Source organism: Copadichromis virginalis, unplaced genomic scaffold, assembly GCF_057382275.1.
Source record: "Copadichromis virginalis isolate Kocher_CV1m ecotype Utaka unplaced genomic scaffold, C_Virginalis_male_GT1.1 unmapped_scaffold_1, whole genome shotgun sequence".
Lineage (NCBI taxonomy): Eukaryota > Metazoa > Chordata > Actinopteri > Cichliformes > Cichlidae > Copadichromis > Copadichromis virginalis.
In genome coordinates this window covers 427055-446837 of record NW_028188589.1, presented here as the reverse complement: position 1 = coordinate 446837, position 19783 = coordinate 427055, and the positions used below count along the sequence as shown (strand labels likewise).

At 44.2% G+C, this 19783-nt stretch overlaps 1 protein-coding gene across 2 annotated transcripts in view; it reads left to right on the top strand.

Annotated features, from left to right (window-relative positions):
• Positions 1-7980: 7980 nt before the first annotated feature.
• Positions 7981-19783, top strand: part of ank2b (ankyrin 2b, neuronal) — an 87296-nt gene continuing 75493 nt past the window's right edge. For both annotated transcript variants that reach the window (XM_085450189.1, XM_085450188.1), the window contains exon 1: positions 7981-8329. In XM_085450189.1, coding sequence (XP_085306315.1) covers positions 8201-8329 — 129 coding nt within the window. In that variant the 5' untranslated portion in view covers positions 7981-8200. The remainder of the gene's footprint in view (positions 8330-19783) is intronic.

The following is a 19783-nucleotide window of genomic DNA, read 5'->3' as shown; positions in this document are numbered from 1 at the left end:
GCATTCATGGCTTTGAGTATTATCGTTAAACATGTTTTGGAATATTAAAAAAATTGTGCACATTAATATTAATATTTGCATTTTTAAGGAATTTGTCTGTGGAGAAAGTGATTCGATATCAAGGACGTTTCTTTTCTATTTCATCGTCATGCATTGCGAATGAGGCACTTTTGGCACATCTCGTTTATCCTGGGATCTAAATGCTGACTGTGCATCGTTACTATAACAGAAAGGCGAAACATGTCAGAGCAGAAAGCAGAACATCACACCTGTCCAGCAGGAAGTTGCTGGATCCTGTGGAACAGCAACTTCCTGTCTGTAACAGCCAGATAGACTCTTTGATTACAGATGTTTTAGTCTGCTCTGATCAGAGAGACAGATTCAGTGTGAAACCTGGTAAAAGTATATGTGTAAAACATTCAAACTGTACCCGTCGTTTTACATGTTATCGCTGAACATTCGGCTGCAGTGCATCAGTAACGTCCCAGATGCACAGAATGATGCAACAAACCTCATAAAGCCAGTAAATCCTCTGGTTTTGATTAACTGGCGGCCTCAACACTAATCTGTTATATCTGAGATATGGGAGACAATTTAGTTTAACTTCCTGTGAGCGTTTTACTAGGTGATAACTGGCCAGACAAAATATTTAATATAAAAATCTGAAGCACACTAACAACAACACATCATGTAATCAGTCTTATTAGTTGTAAAGCAAAAGCAGCAAAGTTCACCAGTGTCTTTGTATGTAAACGCAGGATGTTTCTTCTTCTTCTTATCTGTTGCTCTCAGTTTGCTTGTGTTTATTTGCTGTATGAACAAGCTAATGTAGGCTGACTGAAGCAGGCTTCAGCCCTCACATTGACACTGAGACCTGGAGGGAGGATGCTGGACAGACGTGGCACACCCAAACATATTTTAAGGCCCCGGACCACAACATATTCAGTTCCTGCCTCCAGGAGGACTTTGACACATGGGGTCAGAACGGACAATATTGTAAACCTGCATCGTTGAGGCACGGAGCTGGAAGGTGGTTGGTACCTGTGATGGTGGTAGTGGTTGAAGTTGGTGGACACCAGGAGGTGAAGGGAAGCAGCTGACATTTAGCAGAGTTTGACTCTGGGAGTAGCTGAACCAAGTAACCAGGTGAGGGCGTGGAACAGGGTGTGCTGCTAAGGATATTACTGTTCTGCTAAATAGAAGGAAGGAGGATCTCCTCAGTCTGGGGTCGAGGGGAACGAGTGACCCCACCCCACCGCTAGGCCCTGGAATACATGCATGTTGTAGGTTTGTCTTGGTTGCTAGGCCTCTGCAGTGGCTCGTGGAGATCTGGGCGGTGCCTGTGGATCGGCTGACGGGGATGTTGGTTCCCATCGTTAAGAAGAGCAGCACAGTATGCTCCACCCACATTATTCAGCCTTCCTGGATTAGAGTGAAGAGTGTGGTTTATGTTGTGATTGTGAAATATCTGGACCAGGATCTTTGTGTGTGCAGGGAAGGTTGCTCAAACACGGTACCAGTCTGCGGTGGTGAAGCGAGAGCTGAGTGCAGACCAATGGGTCTCTGTCCCTACCCTAACCTATGGCCACAAGCTTTGGGTAGTGACAGAAAGCAAGCAGCAGAGAGTGACTGGTCTCGCAGAGGTAGGGTGAGGAGTTCAGTCACTTGGGAGAACTCGGAGCAGTGGAGCAGCAGAACCAGAGCCAGCTCAGGTACCCGGGGCACCACAATCCAGATCTTGGGCACCTAGTGAGTAAGGTGTTCTGGCATGTTTCACCACGAGCAGGTCCTGTGGTAGGGTCAGGACATGCTGGAGAAATGACATCTCTCAGCTGGCCTAAGAACGCCTGTCTTCACCTGGATGAGCTGGAGGAGGTGGCTGGCAGAGCAAGGTCTCTGCTCCTCCACACCATGGCCCCAGACGTGGATGGATGGTGGTGGATGGTGTCGTGTCTTTCTTGATTTTCAACACGCAGTGCAGCTACATCTGTTGTCTGTATGTTGGCGGTTTTATTCTCATGAATATCATGGTAAGTGATGGTTTTTTAAAACCTTTGCGGCCCATAGGTGGCTCTGCTGTGTCTGTAGCCACGCCCTGCAGTGACCTTCAGTGCCAAAGAAGATTTGCAGGTTTGCTTTTCAGGCACATGATTAGAAAATAGTTGTGAACGAACTAAATAACAGTTCTCTGTCTGCAAGGGATACTGCAACAAGTTGTGTTTACACAGTGTGTGTGTGGTGGGAGTGGGCGTGGCTAGTCTCTTCTCCATTGTGTCTTCATCACAACATTGTGATTCTAGGTCAGCAGAGAAGTCGCCTCTATTTTTGTCCCCGTAATCCCCTGTAAGAATGCACACGCCCTGCAGTGTGCGTGCATGCGTTTGTGTCTGCGTGCATGTCAGCTGCAGTGTGTTAATACCTCTAGCGTGTTACACACTAATCCACTCACAGAGTCGCAGGACCGCTCTGCCTCCCCCCCTCGTCTCCCCTTCTGTCTTGGCTCGGACACCCCGAGTGGCCGGGACACAGTGGATATATTTGACCCCGGCGTGCTGTGGCCTCTCTGGAGCACCCACGAGTGCAGGCATGGTGGTAGGAGCAGCAGGCCAGGTAAGCGCTGAGGGTGGACTGGGACAGTGACACAGGTACTAAACTGGAACTGAATTCTTCTTTAATCAGTGCAAAGACCTGCAGTCTTCCATCTAATGCTGTGGATTCTTCACCTGTGACACTGACTGTTGGTTCAAATAGCACGGACTAGCTTAGAGTTGGGCATAAAACAACTTAAATCAGAGTCAATTTCTAGTAAAACTTTGTGTATTTACCCTTAAAAACAATGTAAACTAATGCTGATAAAGGTAATGCAGAACGTTTTGTGGTTTTCATTCAAAGACAGAGCTCCAGGGTTCGGCCTACAGCTGCTTATTGTTGGAATAAAAATTAAATTCATCGTTTTCCTGTCCAGCTAAACTATATGCTTTGCTTTGCCTGTGTAAGCATGCACATAATTATGTTACCAGACTTTGTTATAAAGCTGAGGTTGGCAGAGTTGTAGCAGTCGTGGCTTCCTAATGAACCCTGCGAGTGTGGTGGTTCCCAGAGTGAAAGCAGACTGGAGACGACGTACACAGAAGGCTTAACTGCTCGTGTGTCGTCAGCTCTCGATGTGTAAACTGGACTTCAGTTCTTTGAGGCGCGTTTGTGTTCAGGGCCGTCGATCGAGTGGAACATGTTGAGGCTCTGATGTTGGACGGGGTTGTTCTCCAGCTAGGTTTTCTTACTCGCACAGCTCTCTAATGCCACGTTAGAGCAGAAAGTGGGACACGGTAAAGATGAAGTATATGTGAAGCAGGGAGGGTGATGTCATCACCGCCTCAGGGGAATTGTGGGACGGCTCATTTGGCTCAATGGGACCGATGAATCGAGCGCCCTCGGCGCACCCGCTCGCTCTCTGTATTCGTGATTGTCCTTTTGTGTCCGCTGTGCGGTGAGACGAGGACTCCTGATTGTTCTGATTATCTTCCACACAGACAAAGGAACCAGGAAACTCTCCGTGTTAACCACACACACAGCTTCTCATTATGCTCGTGTGAGCTCAGGAGAGTCTGTTAATGAAACTCAAGGGATGTGCTTATCCCAGACCCCCCCATGGTGAGCCTACCTTCCCCTTCTTCACTGTCACCATGACGATGCCCCACACCCTTGTTGCTAGGCAATAACTGATGGAAAGCAGCCGCTGCATTGCTATTGTGAAACCGAGGCTCAGTTTGAAATAAATCTTGTTGTAAACGAAGGCTTGAAGGTACTCGGTGGTGAGATTGTTCCTAAGCAGCCTCCATTAAGCACTGACACAGACGACACTGAGGTGATATCTAAAGATGATGAACACTGGATTTCTTCTTGAAAGCTTTCAGTGAGACAGCTCTGTGCTGTGTGCTAGCTGAGGAAGCTTGGACTTGAGAAAAGGTTGTTTCAACCTAAATGTAATCTCTCTTTTCCTCAATCTAAGTCCAACTTAGATATGAAGAAATGACAGCATGCTGGAGTCAGCTCTGTCCTGGATGAAGGCCTGGTGGGTGTGGACTGGACCCCTAACCCTAATCCGGCCTCTTCACTCCTGTGTCCTCCTCTTTTCCACTGTTGTTTGGAATAATCTGGTTTTCTGAGTGTTTCTGATGTGAAAAATGATAAGTTAACGTATTTCCTCTGACTCACGTGACTCCAACGTGGTTGTCAGCCACACGAGGAAAATGATGGAGCTAAAATCCTCCACGTTACACTTCATTTACTGCACTCATAGGTCACCTTTCATGCACACGGGAGCGTCTCAGCTCTGTGCTCTACTTTGTAAATTGCAAACAACACCCTGAACTTGTGACTGGCCAGGGGCGGGACCGTTAATGAGTTTGTGTCTACAGATAGGGCTGCTCGATTATGGCACAAATGATAATCACGATTATTTTCACTGAAATTGAGATCTCGATTATTTGACGATATTTATTTAACCCTTTAAGACCGACCATAGAACCAAGTCCGCCAGAGCTTATATTATTTTTTTACATGCTGTGGAGCCATTTGTAGGAGCATTTCAAGTTGCTATACATCAATACAACTGTTATAGCCCTAATTTTAATAATATGTATGCATTAAGTGCATAGTAATTACATTAATTGCAAAAAAGTGCAATAAACTACAAAAAAAATTTAAAATCGTTTTTGGGTTTTTTACATATTTTTTACATATATTTCTACCTGGAGAAATTTAAGAGTTTTATCCCTCAAAACTTTAAATACAAAAAAGTTGCAAAAAAAAAATAGTTTACAACAACAGGAAATTTATTTTGAGTGTCTTCATAGTTTTATTTTGGAGATACACCAATTTTTATATACTGCAGAAAAACCGAAAAACAATCTTTTGATGCAAATTTGCAAAGAAAACAGCAGGTGCATCAAAATAAACTATTTCCAGCAGTGCAATTAGAGTTCTAAGCATCACAGAAACTATTCAAAAAAGTCAAACATGACTTATAAAAACACCAGTATAGGCTTTTAAGGCCTACAAGTGAAAAAACGACATTTTCCGCAAAAATGACGTCACTTCCTGTTTCGGGCAGGAAATGGCGGACATGCGACAGTTCGCGCTGACGTCTGTTTCAATGTGGGAAGTGTTACCAACAGCTGATCAGATCGGCAAAGCGTGTTTCTGGAATATTATGTTTTTGTTCCTGCAAGAGCTTTTTATGCAGTTTTTGCAAAGCTTTATGTGGAAGGAAACCGTGACCGAGGACAAGTTGATGGCACAAGACGTAAGTTCCATACGCAAAACAGATTATTGCGCTAGCTTATGCGGTTCAGGTTCTACAGGGATTTAAAAATAGTTACGCAAAACAGAGCGTGCTGCTCTGACCGGCTTTAAAGGGTTAACAATAACAATGTATTGAATAATGACTTTAAAAAATAATATAAAATAGTGCAAATACTGATAACAGTGCAAATGTTTGCAATATAAGAAATTAATGACAAATGTAAACATCTATGTTTAGTGAACTTTGCAGTGTTGCTCTGTGGTGCAGCTACGACACCGTAGCAAAGTTTACACACTGTGTCTACTTGATCCACGTCTGACTGAACCCATGTTTCCAAACCACTGAAGTTTTTTTACCTCTTTTCAACCAACAGCAGTCACTCTCCTCTCCAAATAACTTCTGCTTAGCTTCCCTCGGGTCCTCTTAATCAGCGGTCCCCAACCCCCGGGCCTCGGACCAGTCCCGGTCGGTGAGTCGTTTGGTACCGGGCCGCGAGAGTTGAGGCTCAGGTGTGAAATGTCTGTTTTTCAGGGTTTTTATCGGTTTTCAGCGTTATTTTGTTATCGTTTTTATCGTTTACTCGGTTTTCCTGGGACTTTTCACGTGTGTTATGAATAAATCTTCTTTTTTTCGGTACCGGTACTGGTTTTATTTTGTTGTATTTATCCGCGACACCTTAAAGGCCGGCCCGTGAAAATATTGTCCGGCATAAACTGGTCCGTGGCGCAAAAAAGGTCGGAGACCGCTGCTCTTAATCGTTGTGACACGTGTTCAAAATGCAGAGAGGTGCGCGAGAGTGAAGCACGAGGGAGGGGCTAATAATCGGCTCAGTCATTTTTAATGATCGTTGAAAGCCCAGATCGTAATCGAGATTAAAATCCGATTAATTGAGCAGCCCTATCTACAGATCAGACTGAAATCATCTGTGTGAAAATCAGATGTCTTTCTATTCAAGCACAAGAACGTGCACTTTAATGTGTAGAAAATTAGGACGCTGTTCTTCCAATTTTGGTGTTTTTCACGTTCTTCTTTTGTCCGTTCTTTCTGCCTGTATGATGCCAACAGCTCAGCATATCTCGTTCCAGAACGGCGTAGTTGTTAATAATAATTATTGCCCACGTGAAGGCAACGCCACGAAAATGTGACGTTCAAACTAAGAACATTAGCTTCAAATATGTTAATAATGGCAACAGTATATAAAGGAATGAAATTAATAACATGGAAACCAATGAAAATGAATATTTCATGAAGTGACTGCTGTTGAACTGAGAGCTGTAACTGGACCTGCTCAGTCTGATTTATCAGAGTCTTTTAGCTTCAGCTGGAACATTTACTGCTCACACAGCACAGCAGCAGCACATTTCTTTATTCATATACACATTTCATTACCACAAAGTGCTGTTTACAAAACAACTAATACTATAACTTTGTTACCAAACAACTCTCAGTGAATACAGGCGTGTTTAAAGATGAGATTTCAAAAGTCATTCCTCTGTTTTAGCAGCGGTGATGAATTAAAGCCCCAGAGCCTCTGAGCAAGGCAGCAACAAATGCACAAATGCACACATGTGAACACACAGTAGATAACAAGCTCCAACTGAACCACTGTAAGATGCACATGTTGGTGTTCATAATCACACATGGCTGTGGCACAGCTTCAAAGCCTGGGCTTCTCTGAAGCAGTCACCGACCTGCCGCCTCCTGACACTCACAGAGGTCAGAGGTCACAGCTCTGTCGGGGTCAGAGTCTGACGAGCTCCCACAGTCCATCGAGGAATGTGTGTTTTTGTGTATTTGACGATGAGGATTCTCAGCATGGAGAGGCAGCTCCAGTATGAGACCCTCAGCAGATTATCCTCCGCTCTGTTGGGGGAGATTTGGAGAAGATTAGTGACCAGGCAGATTTACTCCAGGTTTCCTGCTGCTATGAATCTCCACACTGCTGGATGCCCACTGCTAATACAATTATTGTGAGTAACATGCTGAGCAGGTTAGGAGCCACTCTTTTCACAGGGGGCAGGAGATCGTGTGTTTCACGTCGTCTCTAATTCTAACTTTAATATACGTTTGACTGTCTGTGGAGTATCATACTGTCACTTTTCACTGCAGTGTTAGGACAGAACATGAGGGGGCGCCATTGTGTTAAAAAGCAAAAAGGGTGAGGTCGCGGTGGAAACGGAGGCGATGCTTCGTGTTAATGAGGATTATTTACGTTTAAACATGAAAAGTGTGCGTACTGCAACATTAATTATTATTATTACTGCCTCACATGAGTCAGTGGTGCTAATACTCTGCATTGCATCACATGTATAAAAGGATGCATTGCATTTTTATCATTTGTTTTTCTGTGTGTTTGCTCAAGCAGACTATACCATTTGCTGACAGGGGCAGGTCCCCCCCTCTGCTGAAATGGTACCTCCCTTGCTCTTTCTCCAAAGGACACACACTGACTTCCGTGTTCTGTATCTCCTCCCATTTCTTGTTACCAGCTCCTCCCCCTGCGTTTACCTCCCCTTCTGGTTTACTGGGAGGGGGGGTCGTATAATGAGAGAATCTGCTGCTCCCTCTGCAGCCCGAGTGGTGGAGGGAGGGGCAGCCTCTTCCCGGCTTCTCTATTGGTCTTCCAGCTTACCTCTTGGTGGCGTGTGCCAGGCAGCCCCTCCTCTCTCTCCATCCTGGGCTCAGATGCAGTTATCCAGGCAGCAGGGAGGCAGGCTTGCTAGTGCCACTCACAGTGTTTGCAGAGAGACAGTGGAGGATTCTTCCCGTTTTTGTCACCTGGAGAGGGGGGTGTTTCGTCGGGCTCTTCTGTTAATGAGGCTAGCGTTCTGAGAGGACCACTGAGTGATCTAAGAGCTGTAGATTTCTGCGTGTGCAAACAGTGAGAGGACAGTCATGGCTCACGCTGCTGCTCACATTAAGAAGGCCAGGTCTGAAATGGACCAACCTCCCGATCTGAAGGCTCTGGAGAAAGCCAGAGAGAAGAGAAGGCGCTCCCGGGAACGGGCTGAACGCAAGCGCAAGGTACCAGGCTAGACCCATTTATCGCTCTCGCGTGACCAGTCGGTAACCAGTTAACTCCATCCCCTCTGCTTCATTGTCATCGTCTGGTGTCATCTCAGCTTGTTGCCCTGAAGAAGACTGTATCTTTACACGAACCGCAGAAGTTCCCCATTGAAACTGTCATTTTCACCTTCATCATCATCATCAACTTGTCTTTAGTGCTGCCACCAAGGACACGTGTTTCTTAAAAAGATGCATTTTCTTTACGACACATGGAGCCCGTGCTGCACCCTCACACGTAAATCACACGAAGCACAAGCCAGCTTTCAGAGGAAAATTGATCCTCGCTGCTGTCACTCGCCTCGGCTTAAACCCAGCTGAGGGATCCTCCTCAATCCATCCTTGACTCCGCTGATAATCTGCCGTCAGTAATGTGACCACTGATTGTACGCAGTCAGCACTGATGCGTCCTTATACCTCCCCTCCTTGTGTGGTTACACACACACATAAATAGCCCTGCTGTGTGTAGATGTACCTACGCAGTGTCGGCTGCATTCCTGTGCAGTGTGTTTGCTCAGGGATGCTGTCTGCAGTCTCTCAGGCAGAGACAAAATGCTCCTACGTTGGTGTTATTCCAATAGGTGTACCTTTTAACAAAGCAGGATACGACATGCAAGCACACAGTGGACCGCTGTGCACTGGTGCAAACAAAGAGTCTTAATAGTGAAATCCTTCGTAATGGTAACCTGTGATATTTAATGTTTGAAACACAATGAACCACTGATGTGTTGTAGCTTGAAAGGCTGCTGCAAACATGTCTGTACTGAATATTGATTAAGAGATAGGTGTCAGTTTGGATCGCTCGATGCTACCGTTGTGTAACATGGAAGCAGTGGAGGACATAAGAACACTGAACGGACACAAAGTAACCATGTGGGTTTTTGTTACTACTGCTGCGTCACTTCTAATAAGTCTCAAAGTTACTGACATCTGGCAATGATACATTTAACACACTGCACTAAGTAGATGCCTGAGCCCAGAAAGCAACGGTTTAGTTCCACCTCTCACACGGTCGAGCAGGTAAAAAAGAAAGTAGATAATCGTTGTATTTGATTATCTGGTTGTTGATCATCTTTATTACATTTAACAACAACCGATTGTGATTATTACTGCTGGAGTGCAGTGGCTAGCACTCACAGCAGAATGCTACTGGGTCCAAATGCACCCTGCCTCATACCCAGTGTCAGCCCACCAGCAACCCTAGCCTGTGTACACAGGAGATGGATGGGACACAGGTCAGTTTGACTGCACATGTTGATTTTAGGTTGATTCATATAGTAAATATAAGGGACGTTTGCATAGTTATGTGGATACAATTTCAATGACTTACCACTAGGGATGGGTATCGTTTAGGTTTTATCTGATACCGGTGCCAAACCGGTGCTTTTGAAACGGTGCCGGTGCTTAAACGGTGCTCAAACCGGTGCTTAAACAATGGAAAAAACACAAACTTTGTCCAAAAACCTCTCATGTTCATCTGTTTTTTTGTAAAAAGATAACAATGTTAGCCTTTTCTGCAGCTATGGGGCATATATGGTATCACTCTTGGCTGGAAGCAGTGCTTAAACAATGGAAAAAACACAAACTTTGTCCAAAAACCTCTCATGTTTAGCTGTTTTCCACTTTTCCTTTGGTCATTTTAGCCTTTTTGGCCAGGGTGAAGGGAACATCTGCCATCAAACAAGAAGACAGCCGCATGTAGCTATGATGATGTTTGCTAGTTCACCTTACATGCATTAATGTAATAACGTGGTTAGCCTACTCAACGTAAATTACACACGAACAACATTAAGCTACTCATGCAGAGAAGAACGGCTGCTGCTGCATCATCATCCTCATCATTTCTGCTACACTGGCAGGGCTAGGGGCCAGGACTCTCCTCTTCGGGTTTTTGGGGGATGTTGCTAACTCCGGGTCCGACAACAGGCACCACACCGCAGTAGATGTGCTCGGTGTGAGGTCTCGCAGCAAGCTATCAAATACGGCGCATTTTTCGGCTTTAAAAAAAAACGCTATGCGTCGCCAGGTGTTTCATCGGATTCAAGGAGTTACCTCCTTTGACAGCATCACAGTATCAGCTTAAAGCACTTGTTGCTGCTGAGTTTGCATCTTTTGCTGTGGAGTACAGCCAGACTTTTGACCGCTTCGCCTTGGGCATTTTTAATCTGTAGCTCTGCTCTAAAAGAACGTACGTACCTGGACCCGCCTACTATCCTCGGAAATGTAAAATGATTGGCTAGAATGTAAAGTGTGTCACAGCTCAGAAAAAAAAGCACCGAAATGTGCGCTGCTTTTCGGTCTGGTTACTACCGTTTATACCGGTACCCATCCCTACTTACCAAAGAAAAGACGCTGCACTCATATTCCTCCGAGTGACGGCTAATGCTTCTGGAGCAGGTTATCACTTGGCATCAAAATAACAACTTCCAAAGCTAGAGCCGTGTTGTTTAGTGTTTCTATCCCCTCCACCCTTCACTGCTGTCATTATTGACCCAAGTTCAAGGGAGATTATCACATGGGATTACTGACAGGCCCTGTCTTTCATTCCCAGCACACACACGGACACACACCTAAAAGTGATTAGTAGATTCAGTTTGGTGGATTGTTCAGCAGACGCCGAAGGACATTTACATCACAGCCACGTGCATGCTGCTGTAAAATTGGCTTTAACAGTTAACGGTGGTCAGTGGCTCTCAGAAGCACAACGAGCTCACAAAATTAGATATTTTTCCCCTTAACCGTCCCCTGTCCATACGGGACGGTTAAAGCGCTGTTCTCTTTGCCTTTGTCGCAGTTTTCTTTCTTGCAAAGTTTTTAAAAAATTACCAGCGGGTCACACGAAGTCCCGAAAAAAAGTGCACTTCACAGTGGACTTTGAAACAGTAAAAAGCAAAGACAACTCAAAAAAAAGAAAGAAAAAAAAAAAGATATTTTTCCCCTGAATACATCGTTGTATTTGTGCATAGAAACAGCCTGTTTGCATTTACCATTTGTGCTAGCATCCTAGTTACATAACAAAGCTATGTGCAAAGTGCAGTAAAAGCGACTTTATATCCACAGCATGCTGCTTACACACACTTCAAACATCTTTCTGTCAATAGTAAAGACTGTCCCGCGGGTCAAGATGAACTTGGCGGCCTCACAGCGTGTTTGTGATTGTTTCATGTGGTGCACTGGAGGTCAGCGAGATATAGCAGATGTTGCAGAGCTGTCATTAATATGCATAATAAATGCCTCCCAGTCTGTCATGTCTACATTTTCCATCGTCAAACTCGTATTGTCATGTCTACGTCTCTCCATGTTTCCTCCTTATTTTGTAAGGTCTTTGAGTCTTTGTTTAGTTTCATTTCCCCTCTAGCGTCATGTTAATTTGTGTCAGCTGTGTTTCCCAGGTGTTTTCACTTTGCTCATTCCCTTCTGTGTATTTAAGTCCTCTTTCTTCCTCTGTGTCACGTCAGATTTCAGATATCTCATGATTGTGTTCAGGTCACGTTCATGTCCATGTCTTGTTTGTCAGTTTTCCCAGTTTAGGTGTTAGTTTTAGTTTTCACCCCTGTTCGCTTTTGGTTTCACCTAAATTCTGTGTCTGCGCTTAGCTTTGCACCACAAACACGCCAGCTGTGACATGTATGTGTATTTGTGTGTTAAGTGGATTTCAATTATCCAGCAAACATTTAGCAGTAAACAGCAAAAAGTCCTCATCCAAGAATTGGAGGTATGGTGGAGCACAACTTCTTCCATATATATTCACAGTAATCCACTAATTTTAGATTGCAAATAATAATGTTTTCAAGTCCTGAAAAACCACCCGGCAGGCCGAGACTTATGCCTCCTCTTTTCCATATATATGGATGTCTTACAATGTTTTTATAATGTTTTTCATCTTATCTATTTTAATTCTTTTATTTGATTATATTGTCCCTCTGTTCAGCACTTTGGCCAACACTTGATGTCCTTTAAATGAGACATTATTCTTTACAGACCTAAACGTCCTCATTTGTAGCCAGCCTAGGTTATTGTTGAATTTCGTGAATCTTGAACTTCAGCATCGTTAGACGTCTGCAATGACTTCTAATGAATATTTATGACAGTGAGAGGTCAACATCATTATACCTCACTGAGTTTTGAACCGTGTTCTAGTCATTCAGACTAGAAGCAATGAATAGATTGTGCAGCCATCTTTCATCCAAAGCTGTGCAGCTTAGCTTAACGACCAACAGAGTGGTGACTACAGTGCAGCTCTGTGATTGAAACCTCATCAACAAACTTGTTTGGCTCTCACATTTATAACTTCATGACTTGATCGACTTGTCCAGCCGAGTTATTAAGAATCTCCTGCCAGAGACTAACTGAAATGAATTTGAACAATGACATAAGTCCCCCCTAAATCTTCCCCCTCGGTCTTTCTGCCTCTGTCTCTAAAACATTGCAGGATATTGATGGTGTAATCCACAGTAGGGCCCTGTTTGCAGCAGTAATCCATTCGCCCTTCTCGTCATGGTTATTTTTATGGCCATTTGGTTTTGAGCATTTCAGTCTTAGCGTTTTCAAGGTATTAGTTGTTAAGTAAAAGCAATTCAGCTGGAACGTCATTTAGAGCTTTCATGTCATGAGGTTTGAAATATGGTTGATAAATCAGACATAAATATAAGCGTGATACACAGAGAGGATTTATTATCAGGGATGTTTTAGAGAGACAAACACTGGCCGGTGAGCTTGAGCTTCGTACTGCATGTATAACCTGGACTTTATAGATGTCTGACTCATAAGAACACCTGTGATTGTCCAAGTAGCTGCTCTGTCTCAATGCACTTTTCTAGGTTTTTCCTTAGTATGTGGGCAGCACTAACTGTCAGGAGCATTCATGTGAAATGTTCACTGGCAGGGCTATTTCATGCAGTGAACTGTGCTTGTTTTCATTGGTTTAACAATTCCTAATAGCCCGCACTCAAATATACACGTATATATGTCTTAAAACACTTGAAATAAATATAATCTCCAACTAAGTTTGATAAATGACTGATGCTTTTTCAAGCACCCTTGACTCCACTTAACCCATAGACATGTACTGTTAACACATATGGATCAAATGGACAGATAAGCTTTGGCTCATACAGCAGCGTCAGTCTAGAGCGTTCAGTTCAGTGTTATTTATATAGTGCCAAATCACAACAACAGTTTATATTGTAAGGCAAAGACCCTACAATAATGGAGACCCTACAATAATGGAGACCCTACAATAACGGAGACCCTACAATAACTGAGACCCTGCAATAACTGAGACCCTACAATAACGGAGTACCTGCAATAACGGAGACCCTACAAAAACGGAGACACTGCAATAATGGAGACCCTACAATAACTGAGACCCTACAATAACGGAGACCCTGCAGTAACGGAGACCCTGCAATAACTGAGACCCTGCAATAACTGAGACCCTACAATAACGGAGTACCTGCAATAACTGAGACCCTACAAAAACGGAGACACTGCAATAACGGAGACCCTACAATAACTGAGACCCTACAATAACGGAGACCCTACAATAACGGAGTACCTGCAATAACGGAGACCCTACAAAAACGGAGACCCTGCAATAACTGACACCCTACAATAACTGAGACCCTGCAGTAACGGAGACCCTGCAATAACTGAGTACCTGCAATAACGGAGACCCTACAAAAACGGAGACACTGCAATAACGGAGACCCTACAATAACTGAGACCCTGCAATAACGGAGACCCTACAAAAACGGAGACACTGCAATAACGGAGACCCTACAATAACTGAGACCCTACAATAACGGAGACCCTGCAGTAACGGAGACCCTGCAATAACTGAGACCCTGCAATAACTGAGACCCTACAATAACGGAGTACCTGCAATAACTGAGACCCTACAAAAACGGAGACACTGCAATAACGGAGACCCTACAATAACTGAGACCCTACAATAACGGAGACCCTGCAGTAACGGAGACCCTGCAATAACTGAGACCCTGCAATAACTGAGACCCTACAATAACGGAGTACCTGCAATAACGGAGACCCTACAATAACAGAGACCCTGCAGTAACGGAGACCCTGCAATAACTGAGACCCTACAATAACTGAGACCCTGCAATAACTGAGACCCTACAATAACTGAGACCCTACAATAACAGAGACCCTACAATAACAGAGACCCTGCAATAACGGAGACCCTGCAATAACTGAGATCCTACAATAACTGAGACCCTACAATAACGGAGTCCCTGCAATAACGGAGACCCTACAATAACGGAGACCCTACACATAACGGAGACCCTACATTAACGGAGACCCTACAATAACGGAGACCCTGCAATAACGGAGACCCTACATTAACTGAAACCCTACAATAAAGGAGGCCCTGCAATAACGGAGACCCTACAATAACTGAGACCCTACAATAACGGAGACCTTACAATAACTGAGACCCTACAATAACGGAGACCCTACAATAACAGAGACCCTACAATAACTGACACCCTACAATAAAGGAGGCCCTGCAATAACGGAGACCTTACAATAACTGAGACCCTACAATAACGGAGACCCTGCAGTAACGGAGACCCTGCAATAACTGAGACCCTGCAATAACTGAGACCCTACAATAACTGAGACCCTACAATAACTGAGACCCTACAATAACAGAGACCCTACAATAACAGAGACCCTGCAATAACGGAGACCCTGCAATAACTGAGATCCTACAATAACTGAGACCCTACAATAACGGAGTCCCTGCAATAACGGAGACCCTACAATAACGGAGACCCTACACATAACGGAGACCCTACATTAACGGAGACCCTACAATAACGGAGACCCTGCAATAACGGAGACCCTACATTAACTGAAACCCTACAATAAAGGAGGCCCTGCAATAACGGAGACCCTACAATAACTGAGACCCTACAATAACGGAGACCTTACAATAACTGAGACCCTACAATAACGGAGACCCTACAATAACAGAGACCCTACAATAACTGACACCCTACAATAAAGGAGGCCCTGCAATAACGGAGACCTTACAATAACTGAGACCCTACAATAACGGAGACCCTGCAGTAACGGAGACCCTGCAATAACTGAGACCCTGCAATAACTGAGACCCTACAATAACGGAGTACCTGCAATAACGGAGACCCTACAATAACAGAGACCCTGCAGTAACGGAGACCCTGCAATAACTGAGACCCTACAATAACGGAGACCCTGCAATAACTGAGACCCTACAATAACTGAGACCCTACAATAACAGAGACCCTGCAATAACTGAGACCCTGCAATAACTGAGACCCTACAATAACGGAGTACCTGCAATAACTGAGACCCTACAAAAACGGAGACACTGCAATAACGGAGACCCTACAATAACTGAGACCCTACAATAACGGAGACCCTGCAGTAACGGAGACCCTGCAGTAACGGAGACCCTGCAATAACTGAGACCCTGCAATAACTGAGACCCTACAATAACGGAGTACCTGCAATAACGGAGACCCTACAATAACAGAGACCCTGCAGTAACGGAGACCCTGCAATAACTGAGACCCTACAATAACTGAGACCCTGCAATAACTGAGACCCTACAATAACTGAGACCCTACAATAACAGAGACCCTGCAATAACTGAGATCCTACAATAACTGAGATCCTACAATAACGGAGACCCTACAATAACTGAGACCCTACAATAACTGAGACCCTACAATAACGGAGACCCTACAATAACGGAGACCCTACACATAACGGAGACCCTACATTAACGGAGACCCTACAATAACGGAGACCCTGCAATAACGGAGACCCTACATTAACTGAAACCCTACAATAAAGGAGGCCCTGCAATAACGGAGACCCTACAATAACTGAGACCCTACAATAACGGAGACCTTACAATAACTGAGACCCTACAATAACTGACACCCTACAATAACTGACACCCTACAATAAAGGAGGCCCTGCAATAACGGAGACCTTACAATAACTGAGACCCTACAATAACGGAGACCCTGCAGTAACGGAGACCCTGCAATAACTGAGACCCTGCAATAACTGAGACCCTACAATAACGGAGTACCTGCAATAACGGAGACCCTACAATAACAGAGACCCTGCAGTAACGGAGACCCTGCAATAACTGAGACCCTACAATAACGGAGACCCTGCAATAACTGAGACCCTACAATAACTGAGACCCTACAATAACAGAGACCCTGCAATAACTGAGACCCTGCAATAACTGAGACCCTACAATAACGGAGTACCTGCAATAACGGAGACCCTACAATAACAGAGACCCTGCAGTAACGGAGACCCTGCAATAACTGAGACCCTACAATAACGGAGACCCTGCAATAACTGAGACCCTACAATAACTGAGACCCTACAATAACAGAGACCCTACAATAACTGAGACCCTGCAATAACTGAGACCCTACAATAACTGAGACCCTACAATAACAGAGACCCTGCAATAACGGAGACCCTGCAATAACTGAGATCCTACAATAACGGAGACCCTACAATAACTGAGACCCTACAATAACTGAGACCCTACAATAACGGAGTCCCTGCAATAACGGAGACCCTACAATAACGGAGACCCTACACATAACGGAGACCCTACATTAACGGAGACCCTACAATAACGGAGACCCTACACATAACGGAGACCGTACAATAACTGAGACCCTACAATAACGGAGGCCCTGCAATAACGGAGACCCTACAATAACGGAGACCCTACAATAACTGAGACCCTACAATAACTGAGACCCTGCAATAACAGAGACCCTACAATAACGGAGACCCTGCAATAACGGAGGCCCTGCAATAACGGAGACCCTACAATAACTGAGACCCTACAATAACGGAGACCCTACAATAGTACACAGTGGTGCAAGGATGTCATGGAGTCAAACGGACAAAAGAACTATTTGTGTTGATCAACAAAACAAATCATTCTTAGAGATCAGATCCTGACTAATAGAGGGTTTTTAGGAGTACTCATTTTGATGGTTGGTGATTTAAAAATCAGTGTTTTTTCCTTTAAGCCGGGGAGTATAAATAGACTTTCCCAACATTTGTGATGTGTAGGTGTCTACTCGGCTCCGTCTTGTTCCAACCACGTTTCGCCAACATTAACACCCAAAACATGGCTGACAGGTGCTTCTCTTTTCTCTTCTTTACTTTTAAATTTGAATTTATCAGGCATTATAAATTCTAATACCAGAAGATTGCCAAAAAGCTAATATTGGCTGATACTCAATGGCTCTCTTGGAAATTGATTTGGCACTCAGCAGCGTGCTGGCAGGCTTTGAATAGATGCTTCAAATGTCTTTCATGAGTCTGTAAACTTAGTTAATCTTCCTGAATGTTAAACATGACCAAATTAACCGATTATTATGCAGTTAAACACATAATGATAAAACACATAATGTTCCTGATTACAGCCCAGATGACATCCCAAATAAAACAACGTTAGAGAGACTTCATTGCTTTTCATATACTTCTCATTTGCAGTAAATCCACAGCACAGTCTGGCTGTACTGGTTTGGATGTTCCTCCGACTCTCTCACCTCCATCAGAGAGTTGCATTGTTTGAAGCCACTCTCCTATTCCTATGTTTAATCTCAATCCACAGCTGCCCAACTGATGGGGTTTAGGGAGAGCTGTTTGATGTTAATCTGTCCCCCCTCCAGCCAGCTCTACATCTATATGCATCACTCTGTGTTCATGCTGACTGTATGCTGCTGCATTTCTGATATTTTACTGTAATCATCTTCACAGCCGGTCTTTTAATAATCAGTTGGTTTGATATTATTCTTTTCCCAGCTGATCTCTTTAGTAAAGGTTACATTTGATTGGTTGTCCCAGTCAAGTGTCTGTAATCGATATAGTAAAATGTTTGGTGTTTTGGTGCTTTGGTAAACAGAACAAGAAAATGCAGCTTTATTACCACTCGCTCCAGTATAGACGCTCCAGTACTGACCCAGTGTACATGGATGTTGAGTAAGCACTGCTGTTTGATGCTGAACTGGGACTACTAATATCCTAGATTAGAGCATTATAATCTGGTTGCTGTGGTATTATGGGGTGCTCATGAAAGATGCCAATCCTGTCACCATGGTAACCAGGAGAATTCACTGTAGGAATCAGTGGCAGGGTCTCCTCTGGACGTGCAGTGACACACAGTGGTTAGTAACACAGTAGAAATAGACACAGGACACATTAAAAGCAGTTTGTACTCATGAGTAAATCTGATTGTCCTGACCTGGGCAAATAATCATGAAAGGGTCAACCTGACATCAGGCTGTGTTGTCACAGTGATGTGGTCCAAAGTCGGAAGCTTGCCAGAGTACAGCAGATGTTAGTTTGCTTTAGTTATGCAAGGAGGAAAGATCCCCCAAAGAAGCTCAGCCCTGAGACCGAAGCTGTCTGCCACCATATCGTCTCACGGGAGTCAACAGGAAGTCCTTAATGATGCAGTCGCACTTCTCAGAATCTGCTCAGTGATGTTTACATCATCTTTGGCTGTACCCACCACCACAGACCACAACCACAGACCACCACAGACCACCACAGTCCACAGACCACCACAGACCACCACAAACCACCACAGACCACAGTCCACCACAGACCACCACAGGAGGAAGTGGGTTAGAAGCACAAATGTGTTTGTATGATATACAATCATTATAGATGTGAAGTGTGGCAGTGATCAGGGGATGGTTGTTTGCACATTTACCATGAAGTTTGTGCTGTTTCATTGTATTTTGAGAGTCTGTGTTTAACATCGGGGAGGAGACGTAGAAGTCAGCCCTCTGATGCTCTGTCGAGCCAGATGATGAGAAAGCTGATTTGTAGAACTCAGAGTACTTTACAGACGTAAGAAATAACCATGTTTTCTTTACTGCTGAACCACTTGTCTTGGTGCAAACTGGTCCCCTTTTGTACTCATAAGATTTATCGTATTAATGTTAATCATCTGAGAAATCTACCAGACAGCTGCGAGACTGAGTGAGCCAACCAACGGAGACACAAACTGCTGCAGTAGCATGAACTTTACTATCACCATCATATGCCTTACCATGTTTGGCTTATATTAATATTTTCAAATATATCTCCAGGTCTGCATTTTTGCTGATTTTGAAGAGTGAGCTTAATAAATTTTTCTTGAAAGTTTTCAGTCTCCATTAGGTCTGTTTGTTTTGGATGCTAGCTGAACATTACTCTGTGTTCAACATTAGCACCTTTTTCTGCAGTGCAGTGGGAGTTTTTCTGTCACGGCTGAGCTGAGCGATAATTTGAATTCACTGTCAGGACTAAGAAGTAAAAACTAGAGGACGTGGACCCCAGACAAAGCAATGAGGTGCCAATAGA